This window comes from Acyrthosiphon pisum, chromosome A1, assembly GCF_005508785.2.
Source record: "Acyrthosiphon pisum isolate AL4f chromosome A1, pea_aphid_22Mar2018_4r6ur, whole genome shotgun sequence".
Taxonomy (NCBI): domain Eukaryota; kingdom Metazoa; phylum Arthropoda; class Insecta; order Hemiptera; family Aphididae; genus Acyrthosiphon; species Acyrthosiphon pisum.
In genome coordinates, this window is record NC_042494.1 from 8,162,217 (window position 1) to 8,175,012 (window position 12,796).

Consider the following 12,796-nt stretch of genomic DNA (forward strand, 5'->3'; position numbering starts at 1 on the left):
GTTACCAAAAAATCTAAAAAATACATTACACAGTTTATTTCTATAGTCATTTTAAGTACAAATTTGGACGAAATTACATATTAAAAACCTAGAATAACTATTTTAGTTATTTTGTTGTGATTGTATAATATTATTCTTGGGTATACTTGAAACTTCTAAAGTATACTATTATATATCTATGATTGTATCACGGTTTGTTGTTGATGTATAACGCGTTATAAGTACCTAATAGATATTATGATATGATTAATTTGGAATTTATTATAAGTACCTATTATAGGTAAATTTTTTTTAAATACTATAGACTATAATATAATATTATGTCTTATACCTAGACTGACATACCGTCTCCGCTCAGAATCGTTTTTCTTATACAATGATATTATATAATTGAATTCAAATTTAATACCATCCATTATACAGTGACCCACTTGTAACCTACTGTACAGCAGAGCGAAATCCACTTACCAACCTTTTTTAGATTTCTGCTACAGTATACATATTTTTTAGTGTCGAAAGTTATTAACTAGTATTTTACAAAAGAGCAGTAAATTAAAATAAATAAATAACAAAAATGATTTTGTACTAATGTTACAATTATTATAAGAAAATAATGTTATTGCCTAATGTTTTTATTTCGTTTTCAATATTAGGGCAATAATTACTGATGTAATATTATGTAAAAATTACGTCTTGAATGAGAATACAATTGAAAGTCTAACTATCAAAACAATGTTTAAATACAAATTAAAAAAAAAATTACATATAATACTAAATTATATATAAGGTATTACGGTTAGGTTTAGTAGAATTTCCATAGATTACACAGTCCTTTGTACTGTTGGTCATTATTAAAATGGGGTAACTTTAACAGTTGTAAATCTATAAATTAATTAATTAATTTTTTAATTAAATTATTTTTCTCACTCAATAACAAATAGCCGGGATTTTTGGCGACACATTGAATCTCGCTGTTAACGATTTATGTCAGTACATAAATTTTACCCCAACGTCATGGCTTTACCAAAGATTGGAGGGGAGTACCGCAAAACTGTTAAACGCGTAAATCTATTTTTTTTAACCACCCCTCCATAGCTATGAAACTTTGGCAAAAAGCTCTTATTATTAAAAAAAAAAAAAAAAAGGTACGACGAATGAATGCAATAATTTTAAATGTATGAAAAAATAAAGTATAAGTAAAATAATGAAATTATTCATTATTTAACTGTTATTAGTCATTTTAAATATTCTTACATTGTTTACAAATTTGTGTTATTTGTATATTAATTTCAACTATTATTATACTATATTTTACATAAATAAGTGCCCTTATATATTATAATAACTACTGTTATTGGCTAAGAATATCAATATCTGACGTCTGTGGATAATAATTAAATAATTATATTATATAATAACAGGTACATCGTCATGATATGACTACCTATTGTCTAGAAAGTTAAGAGCTAATAATATAGCTCTTAGTTTTCTTACTATCCCAACATATGCAGGTATGTCGGACCACTTTAAATAAATTGTAAACATTCCAAACAAAATATATGGTACCTATAATGTGGTAAGAAATAATACGTTTTAAATCCAAATTTAATATAATATGAAACTCCTTCTGTTTTATCAATTAAAAATATTAATAACGAATAGGACGAAATTATCAAAAATTTTAAACAGTACCATTTTATTTTTTTTAATAGCAACATACTATTACTATATCGATGTATGCTTTATTTGTTTATCACTATAATTTACTCTAATATTTTATCTAGGCATATTATGTTTTAGGTAAAATTTCAACCTTAAAAACCAAAATATTATATTTTATAATGTGTTATGATATTTGTATGAATACATTTCAAACAATTATACAATATTACATTTATGCCAACACTGAGACTCGAAGCCAATTTATTATATTGAAATATTTGTAATCGAATAAATTGTTGTGTATAAAATTAAAATTAATTTAATTGAATTATAAATAATGTAGTTCCTTCAGTATACATAACTAACACTTTTTTACCTAAAATTGCAAATGTTAATAGCAAAAACTATATTTATTAATTTTCCAAAACCGATTTTTTTAATGTTTAGTTTCAGATGTATTTAAATCCTAAAGTTACCTTACAATTCACTACAGCTACAAAGGTTTTTAGTGTATAAACGTGTTTATTTACCTATTTATTTTTAAAATTAACTTTATGATCATGTAAAAATAGTTTTTAAAACAATACTAAAAATAAATCAGCTATATTAGGGTACTTCTTATTTTCGTACCAACTCACGTAAATTGTGTGCTAAGTGTGGATATTGTAGTAAAACAAATATAATCTAATATACTTATATTTCTTAATATATATATATATAGGTAGTTTAAATCAGTTTTTAGCTCTAGTTTAGGTATCTATAATTAAGTTTTCAATAAAGTAGGGCAGTTCGCACAATAACCAAAACTACTATTTTGCCTTTGCGCAACTACCTATCTAAACGTACATTTTCAAAAAAATTCATTTACTTTCAAAATTCTACTATTTACAAATTATTGATTTCCTTAATAAAAAGTGAAAACAATTCAACTCATCCATTATTTTGAGATTTTTATATAATATTCTAAACTATTCAGATAGATCTTTCTAAATGCTAATAAATCATATGCCTAAAATTATGTTAATTCAGTACATACTGTGGATATTATTTTTAAGGGAAAATAATCAATAAAGAAGAAATTCAAAAATAGATAAATTATCTTCAATACAGGTTAAAATATAAAATAATTAAAGCTGATATACACGTCAGTATTGATAGTTATGAATTATTAATTTACTTTATAATTTTAGTCAATTTTTAACTAAAAATTTAAATATAAATATTTTAAGCTTTTAATTTTTAAAAACTAATTATTTTACTTTAATTATAACCTTTTATCAACAAACTTTTGTACAATATGACATAGGTAGGTAAAATGTCTGAAATTCAATATCACAAAAAGTTTGTATAGAAATGCTTAGAAAATCGAAGTAAGTACGTAATACGTAAAAAAAAAATGCAATATATGATATATAATATATTATATTAAATTTTATAAAATATATTTCCAAAACTTTTTTGAATATTTTAGGTTTCAATCAAAGTTATTAGTTTCACATTTTTTTTTTTAAACATTTTCATGTTTTGAAATTCTTTTGTATAGTATTTTTCAAATAAAATAGAATGATTATAATTAATACGGTTATTAAAGTTAAAAGTAAATTAATATAAGTCACTTATAAAGTTGTTCGAAAAGCTGAACATTGGAAATTTAAAGTCTAATTCTACTTTTTTAATCCATCAGGGTTCTTTACGAACTACAACTCATATTATATTGAATTTATCATTTTTTACGTTCAAATATTAATTCAGGTTGATTTGTTTGTACATTCTTAAAGCATTATTTTAAAAAATATACTAATTTTTTGTACGATGAAAATTAAATCACACAATAATAATTTTAAATCTGATATTTAATTGTTGTTCAAAAATCATTACCACAATACCTCCAGATGCTTATTCTTAATAATTAAACAATTAAAGATTACAATTCTCATAAGCATCAGAATATATTTGACTTGAAATAAAATATATCAAAAATATAAAATATAAAATGAGACTTAGATCTATAGTTATAATATGTTATAAAAAAAATATTTATACAAACACGCTCATATTATATTTATATATATTTTTAGTACCTATGGTAAATCTTTAGTCTGCAATTCTATAGTTTTATGGTTTAATTTAATATATTCTGCATTATATTCACATATTTTAATAATTTATTGTACATATAGTTACTATAGTCAGGTCCAATAATAGCTTTATTATTCTTCTGGGGAGCTAACAATAACAATTTAAAAAATAGTATTATTCTGATAATTTTATCTCAAACTTGATGTACAGAATACACAGAAGACAATAATTAAAACATGTGAACATTTCATGGTCTGATTTTTTTATTAAATTGATCTATGTACGTATACGTCGTATACACAAATACACAATAATGCGTGGACTTAAGAATTACTTTAGACAATTTATTTGACATTTTTACAACCATTATCATTACAATTTATAACAATTATTTATAAAGCTTTTTATACCACCTACCGAAAAAAAACACAATCATAGATTGCAAGATTGTACATTATTTTTAGATGTATTATTATAAACACACTATGGCTTATCCTATATAGCTATCTATACGTATACAGGGTCAGGATATAACACAATTATAACTGGTTCAATAATATTAACTATCTATTCAATAACTTTTGTTCTTATTAATACAAATATTTTAATTTTAATTTAATATAAAAAAAAAATCGTACGAATTACCTATATATTTAAAAATAATTGAGGATAAAAAGTTATTACATCTGTTAGCTATTACTTATTTCAATTAAATATAAAATATAACTACCTATAGCTAAACATATATTACAAATTATTATTACTATAACATACTCTGTTCCACGAGAGAACATGCCGTGGCTTAACCAAAATCGGTTTTTCTGTCACCACGCGAAAACCTGCCATAGGCGAACTGGATTCACTAACAGCTGATGCTTGAGTGGGAGAGGGTGAGGGGATTGACGAATTTTAATTTTTAGACGAATTATTATTGATTAAAAAGTTTGACCAGAGGTGATTTTAGATTCTGAGTGGAACGATGGATATGTATTGATTTTACAATGATGTGTGTTTTTTAATTTTTTAATTTTAATTTTTAATTTTTGTGTCTGTGTACACCAGTGGTCTCAAACATACGGCCCGTGGGCCACAAGTGGCCCGCGTACCCTTTTAATGTGGCCCGCAATAAAAATACATTTTGAACAAAAATATAAAAAGAATTGTGTTAAAATTGTTTATTTTTTTTACGCATCATAAATACATAAATTATTATCTAACGGTCATGTTTTATAGTTACTTGTAAGTAATTTCATGATATATTAAGTCACATTTAAATAAATGGATTTTGTATGTATCTTTGCCTTCATTTTGCCTTTAGTTTTAAGTGTAGGTATAAATATAAGAATGACACTTAAAATTTGGCCCGCGATTTTTTTTTTGAAAAAATATAAGACCCGTAAGGTAATTTGAGTTTGAGATCACTGATGTACACGATTAGTAATCGAAATAATGCTGCGATTTTCAACTTTAATATCTTGTTTGATGGAAATGTGAATCTAGTTATTACTTTTGAGACGTAAAAATTTGAAATTCCCAATAGTTTTCAAAAGCGCAAAACAAAATAAAAATAAAGGAAAAACGGAATTTTTTTCGCAAAATCGGTTTTTGACAAAATCTTGGCTTTTGATGTAATTCTAAAACAAATGATCATAAATACATGACATTTTCACTGAACGTTTATGTTAGCCTATTCTATACATTAAAAAAATTTTAAAATATTTTGTCTTGTTTTGAACTGTTGACGGATATATATTTCCAACTTTTTTAGGTTTTTTTTCTATCAATGTCAATAAAACTTTATTTGTTAGGTAAAAAAGCTTGACAATTTAATACAAAGCTCCTACTATATTATTACAATGAAATTTGAAAATATCAATAATCTTTAGTCACAGTTTTTTTTAATAAGCATTTAAAGTTTAAATATTGACAAAATACCAAGGATGGAAAACGTTTTTAAAAAAACGTTATTAAACGGAAAAAAATAAAAAACGAAAACAATTAATAAAACAAAAACAAAAAACAACTGAAAAACGATAACAAAAAATCCCAAAAACCGAAAAAAATTTAAACACGTAATCAAAAACGAAAACGAAAATAATTTATAGTATTATAGATTATATTTATACCACAAAAAAAAATTTCACTTAAGTCTTTACTTTTTAATTTACCAATTATGCACTTTTAAAATTTAAAAACATTTTAATTTGAAATCAGAAAATTTTAATTTTTAATTTTTATATAGGTAAATTATAATTTTGATTTAAAATTTAAATATTAAGAATAATTAATTTTAATCTTTAACGTTTAAGTGCATTTTTATATTGCGCGTTACTATTATAAAAAAATAAAAACAATATTATCAAAAATGTTATTTAGAAACAATAGGAAAATAACGTTTTTAAAAACGTTAAACAAAAACGATATTTTTTAAATCAATAAACAAAAACGAAAACGAAAAAATTAAAAACGTTTTCCATCCCTGCAAAATATGGAAAAACACGAAAATTAGCAATTTTTTTTGAGTTCGAAATTCATAACAATTTTTCTTTTAAAAATCTAAGATTTTAAATGTAATACAAAATTCTTCATTAGTATGTCTACCTTTACCCTTTGCCTTTACACTTATTGACCCCCTCGCCCATTTTTTTAATATTCTAATTATTATTAGTGTCATAATGAATAATATAAACACAAAAATATCATATTTTTATTCATGAATATTACAGCTGAAAAAATAAATATGTGAAATCGCCTCGAACGAAACCTAGTAAACTTGGTACCTAATCAATGAAAGTCAGTTTTAAAAATTGAAATCCGTCAAACCAACGACTTTGTCGGGCTTCTTGATCTAAAAACCACTTTTTTTAGATTGAAAAAAGTTTATCTAATTTATTTAATATCATTGCCAATGCCTGCGCGTACGTAAGTTAATTGACGGCGAATATAAATAACGACCGACCTACCGTATAATTATGCGGTCCTACTACCTATTATAATTCAGGACATTTCTATGAAATATTTACCGTAAAAAATTTCAGATTAAACTCACACCTACTAATGATCTTTTACTTTACCCACACGACACACTTACAAGTCACTTTGATGTCATCATTTTAAATTACATAATATATTAATTTCCTTAAAACATGACCGACTGGAGCGAGTGGGCTCCTTTTTAAAGTATAAATGACTTGTAGCCTCCCTTTAATGATAGTCTAAAAAAATAAAAATAAATTTAGTATTTGTTAATAAAGTGTAAAAACCATACAGTTTTACAGAAATCCTATTAAGAATTTTTTTTTTTAAAATTTTTATGCCTTAGAAAAAGGAGGCCATTAGTCATATGTTATATTATTACAAAACAATTGTACTAAAATATCTGAATTATATTTTGAATTAGATCTGCTGACTATCCAATTAATTAATATAGTGTATACCTTTACTAATTTAAATATTTGAAATTGGTTTCCAAACTCTTTGTACGAATGGTGGAAAATCTATGCCAGTTAAATGGTTAAATGTAATTTATCATTAATATATTACAGGGGTGGCCAGCGAGAAGAGACTCGCGAGCCACCAAATATTATTATATACTAGCTGATACCGTGCACTTTGTTTCCCGGCAACCAATAATTATTATTATAATAGCTTCAAAACCGATGGCAACCATTTATAAACAAAAATTTCTATCGGAAATCTCAAAATTCCCGTTTGAGCACCTCCCGGGGTTAGTCCTCTTCCTTTTTAAATTAGCCTATCTTCTGGAAAGAGGTCTAATGTATATATATATATATATTATATAAATATATCTGATCCCGTTCACTTCGTTGCCCATTAAAATTGCCACATCTATATGAATAATATGTTTTACATATCACCATTGCAACCATTTATATGCAAAACATTCCATCGGAAATTTTAAAATATTATATAATTGGTTGCCATGGTAACACGGAGACACACACCGATGAAAATCTCAAAATAATATATAATTGGTTGCCATGGTAATATGGAGACACACACGGACGGAAATCTCAAAATAATATATACATGGTTACCATGGTAACATGGACACATACACTGACACACATACATTCATTTTTATATATATAGATTATATAACTTTTTTTTTTTTACATCTTGGCTCTTACGTTAATTTACGTCTAATGTTACGTTAAGATGCGGGCCGCAAAAGTCTATGACGCGAGCCGCGGCTTGGCCACTCCTGGTATATTACATATCTAACTTATCCTAGGGTTGACGGTATTGAAATAGGTAGCGGTAGGTATTACGGTATACCGTTGCAGCGGTATTTGAACCGGTATAGACGGTATACCGAAAAAACCGTCAACCCTAACTTATCCTTATTTTATAAATAATTTTTCTTAAAAATAATCGTTCTTTGTAAGTTTAGGGGTTGTTTTGATATCATATAATATTTATAACCATAATAATTAGTAGGTACCTATAATTTTACTTTATTTACGCAATTATTTTTTTTAAAGTTTTATTTACATTCATATTTTGTTTGTAAATTGTAATCTAAAAGAAAATATACTACTTACTCAACTGAAAACAATATAAGTATTTTTTTATGTGCTCCAGAAACATTTCATGTAATTATAATTTTGTTTTGTTTCAGAACTACCAAAATCAAAACCATTAATTGTGACGGATAAAGACAAATATGATCCAGGTGATACTTTAATAGCAAATTGTACGTCACCAGCTTCTAAACCTGCAGCCAGTTTAACGTTCTCTTTAAATAATATGCAAGTGAGTACAGTAATGTGAAATACTTGACTACTATTTATAGTTAACGATAAAAATATGATTCTTCTATTCTTATGGTTCAAAAAATGATTTATTTTTATATCATTTTTTTTATTAGATTTGAGAGTTTTGTGTGTATATTTTGATTCATATGCAAGCTATTATCTAAACAATTTAAACTCGTGGGTGGGAAGTGCTGTTATAATATGTACTCATCGCCACTGATGCATAAAAACTTCTATGATTTTTTTTTTTTTTACATTTGACCAAATTTTAAAATTATAATATCAATATTTTTTTAATGGATTATCAGATAATCTCTTGTACGTTTATTTTCCCACGATCTTTTTTTATAGTACCAAAGATCGTACTCGCTATAATATAATATATACATCTGATGCATAATTTCTGAGATTATGGTTGCCACGTTATAATTTATAACCAATAGTTGATATTAGACGCATTTAAATAGTTAGTAGCCATAAGCCTATTACTATCTATATGTATATTATTATATAAAAGTATAAAACACAAAAAATGTTTCAATGTCCTTAATGCATTCCTAAACCGTTGATCTGATTGTGATGAAATTTGGTACAGAAATAGGCAAACAGGTAGATAAAAGGTAAATAAAAGGTCCTACCCGGGGAGGTTATACACTTAGGTACGTACGCACCACGTGGGGGTCCACAGGTAAATTGCCTACCTGATAATATAGTGCTCACATAATCACAAGTGAATCTCACGGACTGTTGGGATGGCTATAAATTAAAAAAACAATATAATTTACACTTAAAAAGACATTGCTTCCACAGCGTGTTCCACCCAAAAGTAGATGAATAATGACAAAAACCTAGCAATAGCAAAGCATTGCCGTGCCAGATAGTATTTTAAAAAAAGTTAATAATCATTAGGTGTAATTATTAGCTTTATACATAGTATACATCATACATATACGTATTACAACTTACAAGTAATGTATGTAATTTGTACATTAGTAATATTTATTACATGCTATATTTAAATAACAATGCGTTACTCCTAGATTCTGGTTATAAATAGGTACGTGGGATTACATTCAAATACAAAATAACCGAAAGTGATTGTGTACTCCGAGGTATAAAATCTAAGTTAAATTGCTAAGAAATTCATATTATTATACAAACTGACTAACATAATATTATACCTTTCTAGTTTCTACTTGGAAATTAATGCATTTTTTCCAAAATTATGATTTTTTACAGAAATACCTACTAGATTATAATAATAATACAACACTAGGACCCTAGTTATCTTATACCTATTATTTAGGATACGACGTATTAAAAAGTTAAACTAAACTGATGTTCCTAATGTGATATCAACATAATAATATACATTAATGTGCATGTTTTCAGCTAGGTTAATTTTTACCTGTTTTTTGTTTTTCCCGGTTTAATCGAGAGCCGGAGGAGGAACTGTTGCTCACATTGCTTCTCCTCCGAAGGTTAATTTTTACCTGAAAATATTTATGTTTAAAACCATTGGAGAATAAAATTTAAAAGGTTTATTTGTCATTGAAATTATCATTCTGTTCACAAATGAGCTAGGTAATCTACATTCAAAATTGTATCCATGTAAATTAACGTATATGACAGGTCCGTATTAAAAATAGATAAACTGAAACTGAACTCTCAATCCTAAATGTCGTATAGCTAAAATGTAATAAAGTATACAACATAAATTATTTAAATTTTCAATTCGTTATTAGTTTGAAGTTTGAACTGAAGAGTATCTTGTATCTAGAAAAACATTTCAAACAAACTCATCATATTCAAAAGAAAAATCGCTTTTCCAAAAATGTATCAATTTTTTATTACTATAGTCATAAGTAATATAGTAATAAGTATACTTCCTTGGACTACAAAATTATAGACATTCAATTCTGTTTGATTACTATAATTTTCATTAACTCCCAGTTCTAATTACATCATATTAAAATAATAATTTTACAAGGTTAATCGAAAACATCAAAGAGATCAAATATAATGTAATTGTTATCATTATGATGTTCAGTTTATATACATTTTAGTAAAGTGATAGTTATGAATGTCCCATGGTTGATGAATGGTTATAATCCTATAATTACCTTTAATTCTTAATATGTATTAATATTTTAAGTATAAGCTTATAACAAACTAATGATGGTCAGTTACGGCATTAACATTATGTTTTATTTAATAATATGTATGTATGCAAATAAAAATATTATATTGGACGTAATCCCGTAAATCGGCTACTATGTTATAACTCATCATTAGTTTATAAATTCTGGAAGAATGTAGGTAGGTAATCAAAGAATGTATTGATTTTACAATGATGATTTTTTTTTCTGTGAACCCATTTTTGGATAAAAGGAATGTTAAAAGGTTTTATATATAGCACTTTTCAGGATCAAATATTTGTTTTATAATTAAAGTAGTGCCTTTTCAATTTCCCAATAAATTCTCTAAGCACAGTGATAAAATACAGAAAACTAAATATTTTTTTACAGAAACGTCTGGAAGCTCCTTATATAGAGCTTCACATATAGGATTTTTTTTTAATATTATGATTAATAACTTCATTAAATACACTTGTTTTTATTATTATTACTTATTTATTAAGCATGTCATAACAATAACACTAAAGTTCTGACTTTGTGTCATGTCAAATATACATAGGTACTTTATAGTTTATATATCTTTGTGAGGAATAACAAGTTTTTGAAGATGCTCAGTTCATGAAAATGTATTTATAATTTACTTAGGAGTATCTTGTGTTGCCTTTTATGATAACATATTCCGTTTTACATTATTATATGATATCTATCCTTTTAATTATAATCATTTGGTCAGGTGTTGGTTTAATCTAAATGTTTAGTACAGAAAATATCCATATTATTATGTTAATTTGAAAATGCAAAGTTGGGTATATTATTTTGAACACCTGCCATTATGTTCTCTTACGAGATTCTAACTTTCTGCATACCATTATGTGTACTTGGTCAAAAGCTACAACAATTTACCATCCAAACTTTACGAAAATATAATTTTGCTAGGTATTTATTTTAATTATGTGTAGTTCAATAGAAATGTATTAATTATTATTATTATCCTTGGATCAGAAGAACATAATAACAATCATTAGCAACTACTGCCTATACTATTAAAAACTACATTTTCTTGCTAATTTCATTTGCTTTCTAAAGTCATTTTCGTGGTCATAATACGTGTCTTTTGAATCCAGAGCAAAACAACTAATATTTTTAGGCTTTTAACGAAACGGTAAATGTATTAGTTTTACAATGCAATGTTTTGCAACTTGGATCTGGTTGATAATTTTGGAGAGGGGATGTAGGTATTTTAAATAAAAATATTCAACACTTTTCAAAATAATCTAGAAGAACAAAAAATAATTACTTAAAAATCAGTATAATTATAGACAAATCGATCTTATTTTTTTCTGTAGTAAATAAAAAACGAATGGCTTGAATGTTATCATCAAATATTCATAATGAGATTTTCTAAAATTAATATGATTTTCATAATATCTTAGATTTTTTTGTTATATTAATAAACATTTCGAACTTTCGACTTCCTTAGTTTTTTTAGATTATGTATATTGTATATGTTAACATTATGGAAGGCCTTCAAACGATTTAACAGCAAACATTGAAAGTCAAAATCTCTAACATCAAAATATTGGATGGTAAATTCTTGAATACAAATGTACGTCAATATCTTGAACACAGAAATAATTGTTTCCATCAAAATCTGAATGTCAAAATCTTGAATACTAAAATGGTTTCCCACAAAACGTATAAAGTCAACATTTTTAATTTTTTTTTTAATACGTTACCTATATACAATCTGTATCAGTTAACACAATGAGCATATTTGCTATGGGTAGAAATAACATGAGCATATAACAAAGGAAGCCACCCAGTGATGACACTTTCAATTTAGGAGCTTAGTATGCGTTAGTTACATAAATAATCTTGACACCACTTACTCTAAGTCACCTTGGGGATTGGAAGATTTCTGGGTCTCGATTGATGGTGGCAGATGCTAGATTTTTAATTAGAGGATTTTTATGAGTAGCTATCATGTTATAAAACCTTTTATAGTAAAGCGTTGCTACTTCTTTTAGCGTCTTTCGATTTAGATTTGTGTAGAGTGTGAGATTTGATTTATAAAGAAGGGCACTTGATAGTTTTCTCAGAGCAATATTTTAAAAGGTTTAAATTTTGTTTTAAAGAGGA

The 12,796-nt window shown here is 25.8% G+C and overlaps 1 protein-coding gene across 1 annotated transcript in view; it reads left to right on the forward strand.

Annotated features, from left to right (window-relative positions):
• LOC100573338 overlaps positions 1 to 12,796 on the forward strand; it is a 74,571-nt gene that overhangs the window by 20,663 nt on the left and 41,112 nt on the right. Inside the window, exon 4 of the mRNA XM_008188977.2 lies at positions 8,384 to 8,517. Within this exon, the coding sequence (XP_008187199.2) occupies positions 8,384 to 8,517 (134 nt within the window). The remainder of the gene's footprint in view (positions 1 to 8,383; positions 8,518 to 12,796) is intronic.